The following is an 18,713-nucleotide window of genomic DNA, read 5'->3' on the forward strand; positions in this document are numbered from 1 at the left end:
ACTTATTTATTTTTGAAATTTTAATCTTTATTTATTTTTGAGAGAGAGAGAGACAGAGCCCCAGTGGGGGCGGAACAGAGAGAGAGAGGGAGACACAGAATCCGAAGCAGGCTCCAGGCTCTGAGCTGTCAGCACAGAGCCTGATGTGGGGCTTGAACTCATGAACTGTGAGTTCATGACCTAAGCTGAAGTCGGACACTTAAACGACTGAGCAACCCAGGTGGTCCTATGTAATTGAAATTTATTAACGTTTGCTGTGGAGGAGTTCAGCTTCTATAAAGTGATTATTCCAGAAACAATTTGGAGATTATAAAGAAGTCATTAAGAATACAACTTTCAGGGCATCTGGATGACTCAGTTGGTTAAGCATCCAACTCTTGGTTTCAGCTCAGATCATGATCTCATGGTTTGTGAGATCGAGCCCTGTGTTGTGCTGTGTGCTGACAATGGGGAACCTACTTGGGATTCTTTCTCTCTGCCTGTCCCTCACTCATGTGCTCTCTCAAGATAAATAAGACTTTTAAAAAAACAAAAAGGATACAGCTTTCAACCTGACACAAATTTTCCAGACATTGAGTGCTAATAAGATTGTAGGAAAAGTTCCCTAAAACAGGAGCACCAATATAGATTGTCATTCAAGAAACTGAAAAATGAAGAGCAGTAAGTGAAATTGGTGGGTAAATTCAATTTCAGATAGTACAGCCATTGAGGGATAAGTAATGAATTTTACATTACATCTTCACAGAGACCCTAGTCATTTGAAATAAGACGTTATGAAAGGAGAGGAGTATATTTAAAACATTTTCATGGGGAAGTAGCCATTTAAACTGAAGTCAGACAAATGAGATATAATTTTGCAGATTTTAAAAAAATATTGTGCAAAGTGTTGCTTATTAAAAATGCATTCCACTTGGGATAAAATTTTATGGATTTGGGAATCTGCATAAGGTAGTTTCTTTCTATGATGTGAAGATGCCAGTTGGGCATGTTGGCAGAAATACGTTCCCAAGGTGCAATCCCATCACCCAGAGGTAAAGAATAAGGTTAGGGCAGTGTCTTCCATTACCCAAGAAGTGATGGGGGAATGGCCATTTGGAGGGGTAAACCATGAATCCACTTTATTGATGTGTAATTTTTGGCCTGTGGCTATTGAAAGGAAGAAAATGGACATTTCTACAATTTTACAAATTATTTTAATACTGGTTTCCACTATATTTATATCATAAAGCTAATAGGAAGAACTGAAGTTTTAAATATAAGAAACAAAGAATTTGTTTTGCCTGATATATTGATATATATATATATATATATATATATATATATATATATATATATATGTTCTATCAAAGAAATGAGAAACATATCTTAAACTCACGGTACACTTAAAGATATGTACAACATATTACACACTAAACGATATGCTTGTGTGTATTTCCATCTGTGTATTTGTATTTGAATGTATATACATATGTGTATTCATGATTGTTGTGCTTATAAATGCACAAGTATACGTTTAGGATCAAATTATGTTTGTTTTGCATCCAAAACATTGGAAAATTGTAAATTAATGAAAAATAATAGCAAACTGCTTTAACATTAAATTCTATTTTATTTGATATGTGTATCCAGACATTAGTTGTTTAAATTTACATGAAACACATTTTTCATCTTTTTAATATGAATCCTTAAATTTGAGGTATCTCTCTTGGAAAAATACCCAAATGAATACACTAATTTTTTTTTTTTTTTTTTTTACTTATTTAGAAGTAGCCTTTATGGCTAATACAAAAGTGCATATATTTAAGAATGGATTCAACAAGTTCGTGTCCAATCTTCATTATACCTGTTATATTTTCTTATTCTTTCTAAATTAATTTTTTCATATCAAGTATTTAAAATAACTGTAACTTGGGACACCTGAGTGGCTCAGTTGGTTGAGCATCTGACTTCAGCTCAGGTCATGATCTCACAGTTAGTGAGTTCAAGCCCCACATCAGGCTATCTGCTGTCAGCACAGAGCCTGCTTCAGATCCTCTGTCCCTGGCTCTCTGCCCCTCCCCTGCTCTCTCTCTCTCTCTCTCTTTTTTCTCTCTCAAAAATAAACAATATTTAAAATAACTAGGTGCTTCTGGGTGGCTCAGTCGGTTAAGCATTGGACTTCAGCTCAGGTCATGATCTCATAGTCTGTGAGTTCGAGCCCTACGTCTCACTCTGTGCTGACAGCTCAGAGCCTGGAGCCTGCTTCAGATTCTGTGACTCCCTCTCTCTCTGCCCCTCCCCCGCTCACAGTCTGTCTCCCTCTGCCTCAAAAATAAATAAAAACATTAAAATTTTTTTTTAAGTTTTTAAAATGCTTCTTCTGTTATGTCCTGCAGATCCTAGACAGCCAGAAGCATTCATTCTTGGGTAAAGATTTGAGGGAATTTGAGTTTAGGGCTGAACTTTGTGTTATTGATGGAAGAGGTCATCAAGAAGATGTGACCACCGCTTGACTTAAGAGCTTGCCCTAGGCAACAGGCTCCTCATTCCCTCTCCTTCCCTTGGAACATACACACTGCCCACTGTGCCTAGTAGGAGCTGTTCCAACGACATAGCCTTGAGAGTAAGAGGTTGTTGAGACCATCTATGCAGTACACGTGACTAAATCCTGCTAAAACCACTCCATAAACTTCTAAGATTCTGGCAGATGGGTATGAAGATCTACTCATCTTGTGGCCACCCAAGACAAGCCTCTTAAATTCCTTTGCTCATTAAAGCTGCCACCTACCAAACTGAGTGGCCTGCCTCTTTCTTCAGTGTCTGTCTACCCTCTGTGGACTGCCAGTTTCAGATTTCACCCAGAAGCTCATGAGTTTGTGACCCAACAGTTATGCTAGAAGTACCAGGTAATCTGGAGGCATCTGTGAAGGGCCAATTTAGAATAGGGTCTATGGGGAGCCCTATTCATTTATACCATGCAAGATGGTTCTGGGTGTCCAGTTCCAGGACCTTGATGTTAGATTTCAGGCAGGTGATTTACAGGAAGCACTGGATTCAGGTATGCACCTCTGTCCTTGGGCACCCACCAATAATGGATTTATCTTACCTATCTCCCCATACATCCATGGGAAGGAAGAGAATTAAAATAGGGGAGGAACAATGAAGCACCCATGGAGGGGATGGTATCGAGTTGGTGGAAAGAACAGTTTTGTGCTACAGATTCTGGTCTTAGGAGTGCCTGGGCTCTGACTCAGACCTGTGCTCTTGAGGCCAAGTGCATTCTAGGTAAGTGGTTCATAGGCTGAGGTCTTTGGAGGGACCAGCTTCCTCTACTGGCCTTCGTGGCCAGTATGGAGCAGGGATGTGCTGGGAGTCTTTTGGACACATAATCTAATGTGTGGCATTTGGGTGGGGACTACTTGTAGCACTAGCATGTGAGGAGTAAGTCCCTGGGACTCAGTGGGAACCCAGGGGCCAGAGTCACAGCATTGCTCTGGATATACACCTGGGTCTGCAGGGTAGAAGATCCCCACATTTCAATGTAAGAATTCCTCTCTCCAGTCCCTTTTTCCTGGGAAGCCTCCACTCTTTCTGAGGCCCTGCCACACTGGGGAAGAGGTACAGGAAGCCCCAGAACAGAAAAGGAAATAAAAAATATATGGTGTGGCATGTGAAGTCACAGTTGGTGGGACATTATGTTTTATATCCAAGTGCAAGGACCTGTTAGCAATTCCCCATCAATAGTGAAAATGTGCTCATGATGGTGAAGGAATCCCATGTCTCAGAACCATATGGATAACCCACATGTGCACAGATCAATATGATTAATGATCTATTTGTCATAATGTGTCTGACAGCAGGTGACAGACATATTTAGCCCTGGACATGTATAAATAGGAGGTGTTTCAAAAAGATGGTTCATTGGTAATCAACATGGAATATTATGTAGCATTTCAGAGGATTTGGTATAAGAATATCTCCTTCCTAGGTCACTGATTGAGGAAGGAAAAATTATTGAATAAGTGTAATATGATAATATTTATGGAAATATTGAACCAAGAAAAAAAGAATGTTAATGCTGTGTGTGTATATTTTTCATACAATTTGGGACATAGTCTAAAATTCCATAAGAAGGAGGATACAATTGGCACAAAAACAGACACATAGACCAATGGAATAGAATAGAAACCCCAGAACTAGACCCACAAAAGTATGGCCAACTAATCTTTGACAAAGCAGGAAAGAATATCCAATGGAAAAAAAGACAGTCTCTTTAACAAATGGTGCTGGGAGAACTGGACAGCAACATGCAGAAGGTTGAAACTAGACCACTTTCTCACACCATTCACAAAAATAAACTCAAAATGGATAAAGGACCTGAGAGACAGGAAACCATCAAAACCCTAGAGGAGAAAACAGGAAAAGACCTCTCTGACCTCAGCCACAGCAATTTCTTCCTTGACACATCCCCAAAGGCAAGGGAATTAGAAGCAAAAATGAACCATTGGGACTTCATGAAGATAAAAAGCTTCTGCACAGCAAAGGAAATAATCAACAAAACTAAAAGGCAACCAATAGAATGGAAAATATATTTGCAAATGACATATCGGACAAAGGCCTAGTATCCAAAATCTATAAAGAGCTCACCAAACTCCACACCCGAAAAACAAATAACCCAGTGAAGAAATGGGCAGAAAACATGAATAGACACTTCTCTAAAGAAGACATCCGGATGGCCAACAGGCACATGAAAAGATGCTCAATGTCGCTCCTCATCAGGGAAACACAAATCAAAACCACACCGAGATATCATCTCATGCCAGTCAGAGTGGCCAAAATGAACAAATCAGGAGACTATAGATGCTGGAGAGGATGTAGAGAAACAGGAACCCTCTTGCACTGTTGGTGGGAATGCAAACTGGTGCAGCCACTCTGGAAAACAGTGTGGATGTTCCTCAAAAAATCAAAAATAGACATACCCTATGACCCAGCAGTAACACTGCTAGGAATTTACCCAAGGGATACAGGAGTACTGATGCATAGGGGCACTTGTACCCCAATGTTTATAGCAGCACTCTCAACAATAGCCAAATTATGGAAAGAGCCTAAATGTCCCTCAACTGATGAATGGATAAAGAAATTGTGGTTTATATATACAATGGAGTACTACATGGCAACAAGAAAGAATGAAATATGGCCCCTTGTAGCAACATGGATGGAACTGGAGAGTGTTATGCTAAGTGAAATAAGCCATACAGAGAAAGACAGATACCATAGGTTTTCACTCTTACATGGATCCTGAGAAACTTAACAGGGACCCATGGGGGAGGGGAAGGGAAAAAAAAGAGAGAGGTTAGAGTGGGAGAGAGCCAAAGCATAAGAGACTCTTAAAAACTGAGAACAAACTGAGGGCTGATGGGGGGTGGGAGGGAGGGGAGGGTGGGTGATGGGTATCGAAGAGGGCATCTTTTGGGATGAGTACTGGGTGTTGCATGGAAACCAATATGACAATAAATTTCATATATTTAAAAAATAAAAGGAAGGAGGATACAAGACAAACACCTAAAACTGGATGTGGGATAATTAACGTGGGATTTCTTTTACTTCGTTCTATAACTCTTTTATAATTACACTTATTTCCACATGTACAGGCATACCAGAAATATTGTGGGTTTGGTTCTAGACAACCCTGACAAAGTGAGTATCACAATAAAGCAAGTCAAGTAAATGTTTTGGTTTCCTAGTGCATATAAATGTTTACATGACACTGTAGTTTATTGAGTATGCAATAGCATTATGTCTAAAAAAAAAAAGTGTATATGCCTTAATTTTAAAATACTTTATTGCTACAACGTGCTAACCATCATCTTAGCTTTCATTGAGTTGTGATTTTTTTGCTGGTGGACAGGATCTTGCCTCCATGTTGATTTGGCTGCTGACTTGTCAGAGTGGTGATTGCTGAAGACGGGGTGGCTGTGACAATTTCTTAAAATAAGAGAACAGTGAAGTTTGCCACATGCGTTGACTCTTCTTTTCACTAACAATTTCTCTGTAGCACGTGGTGCTTTTCCATAGCATTTCACCCAGCAGAACTACTTTAAAAATTGGAGTCCATCCACCCAAGCCCTGCTGCTGCTTTATCACCTAAGTCTATGTAATATTCTAAAGATTTTGTGGTCATTTCAACAATCTTCCACAGCATCATCAACAGGAGTAGATCCCAACTCAAGAAACTACTTTTATTGCACATCCATAAAAAGCAACTTTTTCATCCATTAAAATTTTATCATGTGATTGCAGCAGTTCAGTTCCATCTTCAAGTTCCACTTTTTTTAATGTTTATTTATGTTTAAGAGAGAGACAGAGAGAGAGCATGCACGCACGCACACACACAAGCAGGGGAGGGGCAGAAAGAGAGGAAGACACAGAATCCAAAGCAGGCTCCAGGCTCCAAGCTGTCAGAACAGACCCTGACGCAGGGCTGAAACTCATGAGCCACAAGATCATGACCTGAGCTGAAGTCGGACGCTTAACCCACTGAGCCACCCAGATGCCCCCAAACTTCTAATTCAGGTTCTCTTGCTGTTTCCACCACATCTGCAGTAGGTTCTTCCCTGAAGTCTTGAACCCTTCAACTTCATCCATGAGGGTTGGAATCAACTTCTTCCAAACTCCTGCTCATATTGATATTTTGAGCTCTTCTCATGAATCAGAAATGTTCTTTTTTAAAAAAATATTTTATTTATTTTGACAGAGAGAGAGAGAGAGAGTCAGGAAGGGACAGAGAGAATTCCAAGCAGGCTCTGTGCTGTAAGCACAGAGCTCAATGTGGGGCTCGATCTTGTGAACTGTGAGATCATGATCTTATCTGAAATCAAGAGTTGGATGCTTAACCTACTGAGCCACCCAGGTGCACCTGAGTCAAAAATGTTCTTAATGACATCTAGAATGGTGAATTCATTCCAGAAAGTTTTCAGTTCACTTTGCCCAGATCCACCAGAGGAATCACAATCTATGGCAGTCAAAGCCTTATGAAATTGCTTTCTTTTTTAAAAAAAATTTTTTTAACGTTTTTTTTTTTAATTTTTGAGACAGGGAGAGACAGAGCATGAATAGGGGAGGGTCAGAGAGAGGGAGACACAGAATCTGAAACAGGCTCCAAGCTCTGAGCTCTGAGCTGTCAGCACAGAGCCCAACGCAGGGTTCGAACTCATGGACCGCGAGATCATGACCTGAGCTGAAGTCAGCCCCTTAACTGACTGAGCCACCCAGGCACCCCGAAATTGCTTTCTTAAATAATAAGACTGGAAAGTCAAAATGGCTTCTCAATCCATGGGTTGCAAAATGGATGTTGTGTTAGCAGGCATGCAAAGAACATTAATCTCATTGTGTGTCCCCATCAGAGCCCTTGGGTGACCAGGTACGTTGCCAATAAGCAGTCACATTTTGAAAGAAATCTTTTTTTTTTTTTTCCTGAGCAGTAGGTCTCAACAGTGGGCTTAAAATATTCAGTAACTGTGTTGTAAACAGATGTGCTGTCATCCTGGCTTTGCTGTTCCATTTAGAGAGCACAGGCAGAGTAGATATAGCATAATTCTTAAGGACTCTAGGATTTCCAGAATGGTCACTGAGCACTGGTTTCCACTTAAAGTCAGAAGCTGCATTAGCCTCTAAAAGGAGTCAGCCTGTCCTCAGAGGCTTTGAAGCCAGGCATTGACTTCTCCTCTCTAGCAATGAAAGTCGTACATGACATCTTCTTCCAGTAGAAGGTTGTTTTGTCTACACTGGAAATCTGTTGTTTGGTGTAGCCACATTCACAAAAGATCTTAGCGAGCTCTGGACAACTCGTTGCAGCTTCTACATCAGCACTTGCTGCTTCACCTTGTGATGTTATGGAGATGGCTTCTTTCCTTCAGCTTCCTGAACCACCTCCGCTAGCTTCAGACCGGTCATCTGCCGCCTCCATGCCTCTCTCGTGGCCTTCACAGAATTGAAGGGAGTCAGGGCCTTGCGCTGGATTCGGCTTTGGCTTAAGGGAATGTTGTGGCTGTTTTGATTCTTCTCTGCAGACCATGACAGATTTCTCCATATCAGCGTAGGCTCTTTTGCCTTCTTATTTGTGTGTTCACTGGACTAGCACTTTTAACTTCCTTCAAGAACCTTTCCTTTGCATTCACAGTTTGGCTGTTTGGTACGACAGACCCAGCTTTCAGCCTGTCTTGGCCTTCGACATGCCTTCTCACTAAGCTTAATCATTTCTAGCTTTTAAGCTGAGAGGCATGTGACTCTTCCTTACACTTGGAAGCCACTCCCTCTCTCTCTGCTCCTCGCCCCTTTCTCTGAATAAATAAACTTATATTAAGTCGCCTGATCTCAATGCTGTTGTGTCTCAGGGAATAAGGAGGTCTGGGGAGAGGGAGAGGGAGAGGGAGAGGGAGAGGGAGAGGGAGAGGGAGAGGGAGAGGGAGAGGGAGAGGGAGAGGGAGAGAGAGAGAGAGAGAGAGAGAGAGAGAGACGGGGACATAGCTGGCCAGTGGAGCACTCAGAACACACACAACGTTTATCGATTAAGTTTGTCGTCATACGTGGCTGTGGTTTGTGGCACCCCAAAGCAATTACAATAGTAACTTCAAAGATCACCAATCACAGATCACCATCACAAATATATTAATGGAAAAGTTTGGACTATTGCAGGAATTACCAAAACGTGACAGAGACACAAAGTGAGCAACTGCTGTTAGAACAATGGTACTGATAGATTTGTTGGAGGCGGGGTTACCAGAAAGTTTCAACTGAAGCAAAACAAAGTGAAGCATAACAAAATGAGGTATGCGTATTTTGTATTTCCAACCTAACAAATTGCCACATACTTAGTGGCTAATATAACACCCACTTATGGTCTCACAGTTCATAAATCAGAAGTTCTGTAGGCTTGGCTGGGTACGCTGCTTAGAAGCTCAAAAATCAAAAATCCAGTGGGCAACCCACATGGGCTCTTCTGTGTAACACTAGGGAAGAATTCGGGTTCCAAGATCCTTTGGTTATTGGCAGAAATTATTTCCTCCTCATGGTTTCCATGTGCCCCTAGTCACCTGTCTCCAAAGAGAGTCACGGCATGGGAAGAAACCCTCAGGCCTCTCATCTCTAACTTACTCCTTGGTCTAAGACTTCATCTGGTTACATTGCGCCCATTCGATAAACCCTTTTTGTGGTCACTTTATCACCTACACGCAGAACCTTAAGGACATCTGCAACCTTAAAGACATCTGCAAAGTCCCTCTTGTAAATTTTTTTTTAACGTTTATTTATTTTTGAGACAGACAGAGACAAAGCATGAACGGGGGAGGGTCAGAGAGAGGGAGACACAGAATCTGAAGCAGGCTCCAGGCCCTGAGCTGTCAGCACAGAGCCCGATGCGGGGCTCGAACTCACAGACCGTGAGATCATGACCTGAGCCTAAGTCGGCCGCTTAACCGTCTGAGCCACCCAGGCGCCCCTGCAAAGTCCCTCTTGTAATGCGACATGACATAAACCTCCCAGTTACAACAGTGGGTGGAGATGTATTGGCCACATTATGAGACCAGTGATTTTTCTCAATAAAAACATAGGTTTAAAATAAATTTCAGTAAATCTACAAAAATAGTACAACTCTTCAAATGGTTTCCAATAAGGGGACAAAATAAAAGAAAGAAGAATACTTAGAAATTTAAGTTTTACCTTGCTCTGTCTCATATTTTAATAAAGCACATATTATATTCTAGCAACAGTGGAACAAAGGGATTTTCACCATTAACTGTGAGGTACTCAAGGTCTTCAAGACATAGGTAAAGCCAGATAAGGGACATTCTGACACCACTTTCCATCACTGAGTACCTGATACTGGTTAAAGGTGGCTCCTGGCCAAACCACCATGGTCACACTCTTTGCTTCACATCTTAAAGGAGCAAAATGAGGGCACCTGGGTGACTCAGTCAGTTAAGCATCTGACTCTTGATTTTGGCTCAGTTCATGATCTCATGGTTCATGAGCTTGAGCCCTGCTTCATCAGGCTCTGCACTGTCAGTGCAGTCTCCAAAGACTGGGATTCTTTTTCTCCCTCTCTGCCATGCCCCCCTTTCTCTAAATAAATAAATAAACTTAAAAAACATATTTTAAAAAAAGAGCAAAATGGCTGTGGCTTGTAGTACACCCCAATTCCTCCATGCAGTTCTCCACTACATATTCAATTTCAGGTATTTTATGCCTAAGTTTTTTTTTGCCTTGTGAATTAAACCTAGAATCTTTCCAAGATTAAGTTGTGAGTCAAATGTAAATGAGGGAATTAATGAATGTGGTGAGTGAATTAGTGATATCCAGTCTTCCCCTGTGACCTCCATCACTCCAGGCTCCATCTGTCCCCACCCTTTGGATTTCCCCACTCCCACTCACTTGACCTTGAACGTCCCCTAAAACTCCATAGGACCTCACCACCATATGATCCTTCAAAACTCCTCTATTGTGCTCTGAACTCAAATCTCCACCCCTCCTGCCCTACTGCATTCCAGATATCACAGACAAGCTTTCTTCACCAGCCATCACCCTTCTGTTAGCCCTCCAGTGCTGCCTTTCCCTAGACATAAATCAGTCCTCTGTTCTAGAGATCCCAGTCTGTTTCCACTGAACTCGGTGCTCCTGGAACCTAGCAGCCCTGGGCCCCAATCACCCAGCTTTCTTCTCTCACCCAACAGCCTCACACACCATCTCAACCATGAAATCCCCGCCCCTTTCCCTGGGCTGTTTAGCACATGGTGGAAGTATCCTCCCAATCTCCGTTCATCACTCTTCCGCCATTTTGCCTCACTCTTCATTACCATGGCCCACAGCTCTACCTCCCCTTCTACTCTCCGCCACTGTTTAGGCTCATTAACCACCCCCAGGACCTGCATGCCCTACTTGTAATACCCCCTCACCCATCACAATCTTTAACCTCTCAAAGATGTAAACTCCCTTTTACCCACTCTCCTTAACCACCTTCTCCCATTACCTGCCCATTCCCATTAAGCCCTTCTTTCCCGGGACCCCAAACCACTTATTCACCCAGCACACACAGTATCTTCCTACCCTTAACTTCTCTGCACAATTTGCCCCTCACTTAGCGAAACCTACACTTTAACTGCTCTATGAATCAACCACTCCTGTATCTTTTAAACCCCTTTCCTCCGCTCCTCAATTTCTGTCTCCCCACATCCCCATGCTCTCTAAACCATATCTATACCCCCATCCTGTGCCCTTGTTGTAGGTCACTCTATCCCACATTCTCGTTCTCTGTCACACATGCAGAGCAGCACATCCCCAACACCCCAACTTTACCACTGTGTGCCTCAACCTGAAGTGGCCTTATCACAGCATCTTTGAAATGTTACAGTTAGTAAATAACATCACAGGGATGGAAGGATGTAAAATGGGCAAGATATGTCTCCTTTGCAGGTATCTAGAGTTCTGGAGCTACCACTGTTCTACACGTGAACCCCTTTTTAAGACTTATTGGGGATTATTAGGGCTGTGTGTCATAGTCACATAGGAATGTGACTGTGGCTGATCATGAGTTTGTCACCGAAAGTACATGCGAGTGTGAATGTGTTTAAGAAGTGTATATTTGAGTGTGTTGATATGTATGTGTGTAAATTTACAATTGTGAAAGTGTATGTGTGTGTAGGGGTTATCATCATTATGTCTCTAATCCCTGATTTGTAAATTGGGGAAACTGGATAGTGTAATAGTGTTAAATATTGGATTTGTTTCTTAGGAAAAAAAAACATAATGAATTAATTATAGAAGTTCCACCATTAGCGGTCTTGAAGTAGTATCAACTTATTTCATAGTTTAAAAATTATACAATCAGCCTGAATAACCATCTGATTTTAGTGCTTGTCTTTTAACAGACACCTATAAATCTCTAACGTTCCATGGATGTTGTTCTGTTTAGACTTCCTGTTGGAAGTTTTTATAGACTTCTTCTATGTTAGAAAAAAAATCCCATATCACCTAAACTACCAAATTAATTGACACTGTCTTCTGGGGGGAAAAGAGTCCAATGTTTTCTAATATAAATGATTATTATGTTCTTTTTTTAACCACATTTTTTAACTGCTTTAAAAATCCTTCTGAGGTACATTGTCTGGTTTATGTTCTCGTAATTTAAATGATGGAACAGAACACTGGCCTGAAAATTAGTTAAGGCTCACTTCTGGGATGAACAACTCAGGGGAGCAGAGGAGCCCATGAGACACCTCAGCCTTACTGCCAGTCCCACACGTGTCAGACCTTAGTATTTCCTGCTCCCTCCCTATGAGACCCTGTCTGCTTCCAGGCATTAAGGAAAAGAAAAAGCCCTCTTAACACTTGCAAAGGTCTTTTAGGAGCTGATAACTAGAAACTTGTCATTATTTTCAGCAATTAGCAACTGGGGGAAAAAGTCTGTCACAAATATTCTCAGTTCCCCAAGGCTGTCCTCTCACTGTGGCTACAGGTGAAAAGATAATTCTGCAGGGAGGTGAGATCATAGAACTGCAAACCCATATCTTACGGTCTGGCTGCCGCCCTCCCTATCACACAAACCCTGATTGTCGTGACCAGCACACTGAGCCCACCGTCCTGGCGGCTGGAGGGAGTCAAGTGAGTTTTTTCTTTATCAGTCTGAGAGGCAGAGTCTGCAAGCACAGTGGGGTACCAGGAGTCTTGGAAAGTGACAGTCTCAGAAAGAGAGAGTCTTCTGGTTGAGTGCCAAGGGCGCACAGGAAGGAGGAATAATTCTGAGGCATGAGCTGAGCTAGTAAAGGGAGATGAGTTCCTAGACCTGATGGCTCCTGATGTGATTTAGTGTAATCCTGACAGTGACTACTGGTGTTTAATCCAAGTGATAAGGAAAACAGACTTTAAAGTACTTAGGACTGTGTACAGGAATCACAGACTACATTTTCAGGATTTGTAGCAGTGTGACTCTAACATCTGCATGATTGTCATAAGGATTAAAATAAATCTACAGGAATCCTCTAAACTAGTGTAAAACCAGTGCATCCAAAAGGCAATTTCTGATATAGGAATGATTTCTCTAATTCTGGGTGTATGAAGAGCTATGGAGACAAGAGTTGTTTCCTACTGAATATATCCTTGGTCTATTGAGTTTGGTGAGACTGTTGTCCCTCTTCAAATTAAGGGGGAAGCAATTGAAATAGTAACGTTACAAAATGGGTTTCAGACAGCAACTATTACCTGGGAAATATCTTGCGATGTATTCTCTGGTTTAAAACTATTCTTATATTAACCCCAAACTCTACAATCTCAATTTATATAATACACACACTTTCAAGCTAAGAAATTCTCTTGTGTAAGTCTTACATTTTGATTTTTCACAAACCTTATCTTATTGCTAATACCTTTTCTTAAGTGGTGGTAAACAGAGCAGCTTAAGATTTGAAATTAGTAATATTGAGTTTCTATTCTACACCAGCTTATCACATACTGGCATTTCAAGTCTCACTATTTACGGCATGACATGGCATTCAATGATTTCTATGGTAGGTGTCATAAAAGAAAAATAGTGGATCAATTGCCAATACGCTAGAAAGCTAACGACACACTCTTTTCTTTAAACACAATTTGTCATGGAGCAGGTCCCTAGAATTATACTACAGTCAGTGAGTCTAAATTTGATTGAGATATTAAAATATTCATTATTGTTAGTGGTCAACACAAGCAATCTTTAAACATAAATGAAAAAATGTTAGAAAAAATACTACTTATCTAAAATAAGATCACAAGGTATGAGAATGTCTGAATATATGCCTGTATTTTGAATGTTTTTTAAAGTTTATTTATTTAAGTAATCTGTACACCTGATGTGGGCTCTAACTCACAACTCCCAGATCAAGAGTCACATGCTCTTACAACTGAGCCATCCAGGCATACCTATAGACCTGTATTTTTTTTTTAATATTTATTCAATGAGCGATTGAAAGAGAGAGAGAGAGAGAGAGAGAGAGAGAGAGAGAGAGAGAGAATGAGAATGAATCCCAAGCAGGTTCCACACTCAGTGCAGATACCCTCAGATCACGACCTGAGCCAAAATCAAAAGTTGGATGCTCAAGCGACTAAGCCTCCCAGGTGCCCCTATACACCTGTATTTTGAAGAATACATCTAATTAGCTTTGTTAAAACAGCACTGTGTTTAAAGGCACTTCCATCATACCAGCCCAGTCAGGTTCTAATCTCCCCATTCCCATTCAAATGTCAAAACATTTGAATTTGACAAATCACCAAACTTTCTCTGCCTCCTTATCTTTTCCATGAAAATACTGACTCTCAACAACTTATGAAGAATACAGAATGTACTACATACACAGCCTTTATAGCAATGATCTATGTTACGTAAAAAGCTCTTCTAGTGTTCTAAGTTCAGCCCTTGGAAACTTGTTAAAAAGTAAATATTCTAAATAATTATTTTTAAGTGGGAACTCAAGTTAAGTGGAGAACATTGGATTTTAACCAATGTGACACATGTGCCTCACACCTCCTGTTCCCATGCAGGAACCTGGCTCAGAAGAAGAACTTCACTCCCTGGGATTTTACAGAATGACCACCAGGGATTTGACGATGGCAGTGATCTTTTTCTTACAAACTACAGTTGGACTTCTGGGGAATTTCTCTGTTTTTTACTATTATCTCTTCCTTTATTTGACAGGATACAAGCTTAGGTGCACAGACTTGATTCTTAAGTATCTGACTGTAGCCAACCTCTTAGTTATTTTTTCTAAAGGAATCCCTCAAACAATGGCATCTTTTGGGTTGACACATTTTCTCGATGATTTTGGATGCAAACTTGTTTTCTTTGTTCACAGAGTGGGCAGGGATGTGGCCATTGGAACCACCTGCCTCTTGACTGTCTTCCAGGTGATCATGATCAGTCCTGGGGACTCCAGGTGGGCACAGCTTAAAATAAAAGCTCCCAAGTACGTGGGCACCTCCAACATCTTCTGCTGGGTCTTGAATATAGTGCGAAGTATTGTGGTTCCTTTTCATCTAACTGACAAAAGGAATAACATAAACGTCACAAAGAAAATAGATCAGGACTACTGTTACGCGATATCTTATGACAAAATCGCAGAGTCATTCTATGTGCCATTGCTATTATCCCATGATGGTTTCTGTTTGGGGCTCATGTTCTGGGCCAGCAGCTCTATGGTTTTCATCCTGCACAGCCACAAGCAGCGGGTCCAATACATTCGTAGGAACAATCTCTCCCCCAGATCCTCCCCTGAGAGCAGAGCCACCCGAAGGATCCTTGTGCTGGCGTGCTTCTTCCTTTCTTTATGGATGCTGTCCTCTATCTTCCACATTTGTTTGTCAGTTTTTAACAACTCCAGTCTGTGGCTGAGGAACACTTCTACACTACTCACTACGTGTTTTCCTACTCTCAGCCCCTATATCCTCATGAGACATGACCCCAGAGTGTCCACCCTCTACTCTGCCTGGATAAGGAAACAAAACCCCCTAAACTTATCATAAATATGTAAGTTATATGCCTATTCACAGTGGTTATTTATTAACCCCTTTCAATGTACAAGCACATTTATGAAATATTCATATTATGAGAGAGGGGTAAACGAGACAAACTGAGCTTCTCCTAAATAAACAACATCCAGAGCAATTATAAACGAAATGTGGTATAGTTATCAAGTTAAAATACAGTAGCACCTCCTTATCCAAGGTCTCACCCTCTGCAGTTTGAGTTCCATGTGGTCAACGGCAGCCCACGAGCAGACAATTCTCCTTCTGATTTATGGTCAGAAGCTCCATAGCAGCCTAGCTCTAAATCACAAGCCTACCTCATTCCCCTCACTTCATCTCATCACGTAGGCATTTTATTGTCTCACATCATCATAAGAAGTGTGAGGACAGCACAATATTTTGAGGGAGGAAGAGAGAGAGGGAGAGAGAGAGACCAGATTCACAGTATTATTACAGTATATTGTTATAATTTTTATTATTACTCATTATTGTTAATCTCTCACCACGTCTGACTCATAAGTTACACTGCATCATAGATATGAGATATGTATGTGTGGAAAAAATCTCGTATGTATACAGTTCAATACTATCTGCAGTTTCAAGCATCCACTGGATCTGGAATCCGGAACATATCCCGAGTGGATAAGGGAAGACTGCGGTATATTTCTACGTATATGTTGCCAGATTAATATCTTCTCCATCAAATAATATTGGATAATTGCACATTCAGGAACATTAAAATAATTCTTAGTCCAATAACTGCAAACTACCTTTTCTTTAAATTCTTTTTAATCTGATATTTATCTCACCATGCTGGTTGATTAATTGGGTGAAGTTGCATGCTTTTCAGTTTTCTACTATATTCCTTATGTTTTAGCTCTATCTCTTAATACATGTCCAATTGTATATACAACGTTTGATTTTAACAAGAACAATTTGATAGGATGTATATTTTTAGGATTTGCTTTACATATATGTTGTGGTCTCTCAACGACATGTTTTACTTTCTTATTCTAGCTTACTTCTCTCGTGTTTTCATTTTTTTTACATTTATTTAGTTTTGAGAGAGAGAGTGTGTGAGAAACAGTGGGGGAGGAGCAGAGAGAGAGGGAGAGAGAAAAACCCAAACAGGCTCTGTCAACTCAGAGCCCGATGTGGGGCTCAATCTCATGAGACCATGACATGAGCTGAAATCAAGATGTGGACGCTTAACCAACTGAGCCAAAATCAGGTGCCCCTTTTGTGTTAATTTTTAAATTATTGTACAATTTATCCTTTTTCTTTAGAGATTGTAATATTCACGATCTCTTCGTTTTTAACCCAGATATTACAAGAGATTTTTAGGGTTTTTTTTTCAAAGTTTGTTTATTTATTTTGAGAGAGAGATGCGGGAAAGGCAGAGAGAGAGGAAAAGAGTGTCCCAAGCAGGTTCTGCACCATCAGCCCAGACCCTGATGCGGGTCTCAGACCCATGAACCACAAGACCATGACCTGAACCAAAACCAGGAGTTGGATGCTTAACTGACTGAGCCACCCAGGTGCCCCACAAAAGACTTAAAAACTAGCCAAAGTGCCAAGTTATTTAGTATCTTTAACTTCTACCTGGAAAACATAAGGACATTTCAACACTAACATATTTACATCTTCCCAGGTTTTTAACATTTCTTTGCAATGATAAGCCTTGTATCTCCTACCCAGAGACTCATGCCCTCTGCCAGCATCCATGAAACTTACAGGTAACTTGTTGGTTTGCAAATAGGATAAAATGGAAAACTCTCCATGCTTCTTGACAGTTTTGGTAAGGGGAATGATAGAAGAGGGAGAGAGATTTTCTGGAAGAGAAAATGACAAGGCCCTTTGTGGGGCTGGTTAGGGGATAAGAGAAAGTCTCCTGAAACTGGTAGCTAGCACTCTTCACCAATGTGGGTAAAGTTGCAGAAGAGCCTCCACATCCTCCACGGTGATGAGGCTGGAGGAGGTGAGCGGCAGGACTGAACCAAGCAGCCTGTAAGAGCTTTGTTTGTCCATTTACCACCTGGCAGGAGGGAAGGCCAAGGAGCCCCCAAACTTGAGGTAAAACTTGGAGTGAATCAAAATACAGTAAAGCCTTGGTTTGCGAGCATAATTCATTCCAGAAACATGCTTATAATCCAAAGCATTGGTATATCAAGTGAACTTCCCCATAAAAAATAATGACAATTCAGATGATTGGTTCCACAACCCAAAAATATTCATATTAACTATTATTACAATACTGTAATACAAAATAAAGAAAACATAAAATATAAAGAAAAATAAACAAATCAACCTACACTTATCCTTGCAAACCTTCATGGCTGGTGTGAGGGAGACAAGAGGGAGGAGGGTTATCTATTAGCATAATAGTGCTAACCTGTGGGGGGTCAGAACATATCGTGAACTCTTTTCCACAGTAGAGATATAGATCACATACACCATGTGATCGGGCTACTCCAGATCTTCTAGCTCTTTATACGAGAGAATCTTCTGCAGAAGTGCACATGGTATATGCTTCTGCTTTCCCACCCCATACAGCCTGGGATGATCTCCAAAACTCGACTGTATCTTGGCACCTGTGGGGGGTCAGAACATATCGTGAAGGTCTTCACATGCCACGTCTTCTTTTCCACAGTAGAGAGAGGGTGTTTGTTGTGAACACCAAGCGCTTCTGTCCCAATAGCCCGGATAAGGATTGAGTCTTCTGTCCGTGACTGTGGTGAATAAAGCCCTGGTGAAACTCTGAGTCCTGTTTTCACTTTAAGGCTTTTTGGAACAATGAGGTCAGTTTATACTGCTCTACTCTTCCAGAAGTTAGGGGAAGTGGGCGGATTCTTTTTTGTTTTCTCCCAATGTTTTTTTCACATTTTTATTTAAATTCTGGTGAACATACAGTGCAATATTGGTTTCAGGAGTGAGTTTCTGTGATTCATCACTTACATACAATACCCAGTGCTCATCCAAACACATGTCATCCTTAGGACCCATCATCCATTTAGCACATCCCCCACCCACTTCCCCTCTATCAACCTTCAGTTTGGTCTCTATCATTAAGAGTTTCTTTCGGGGGGGCGTCTCGGTGGCTCAGTTGGTTGAGCACCCGACTTTTTTTAAATTTTTTAAAAAATTTCCCCTTAATGTTTATTTATTTTTGAGAGAAAGAGAGATGAAGC

The 18,713-nt window shown here is 41.0% G+C and overlaps 3 protein-coding genes across 3 annotated transcripts in view; 1 reads left to right on the forward strand and 2 right to left on the reverse strand.

Annotated features, from left to right (window-relative positions):
- Window positions 1-18,713, reverse strand: part of LOC131499605 (zinc finger protein 677-like) — a 355,569-nt gene that overhangs the window by 81,034 nt on the left and 255,822 nt on the right. The window lies entirely within an intron of this gene.
- LOC131499583 (zinc finger protein 665-like) overlaps window positions 1-18,713 on the reverse strand; it is a 335,470-nt gene that overhangs the window by 61,467 nt on the left and 255,290 nt on the right. The window lies entirely within an intron of this gene.
- LOC131499598 (vomeronasal type-1 receptor 4-like) lies at window positions 14,553-15,522 on the forward strand. Its single transcript, XM_058707691.1, has one exon. It carries the CDS (start codon window positions 14,590-14,592, stop codon window positions 15,520-15,522), a length of 933 nt encoding a protein of 310 aa, XP_058563674.1. The 5' UTR covers window positions 14,553-14,589.

Source organism: Neofelis nebulosa, chromosome 17 (assembly GCF_028018385.1).
Source record: "Neofelis nebulosa isolate mNeoNeb1 chromosome 17, mNeoNeb1.pri, whole genome shotgun sequence".
Taxonomy (NCBI): Eukaryota; Metazoa; Chordata; class Mammalia; order Carnivora; family Felidae; genus Neofelis; species Neofelis nebulosa.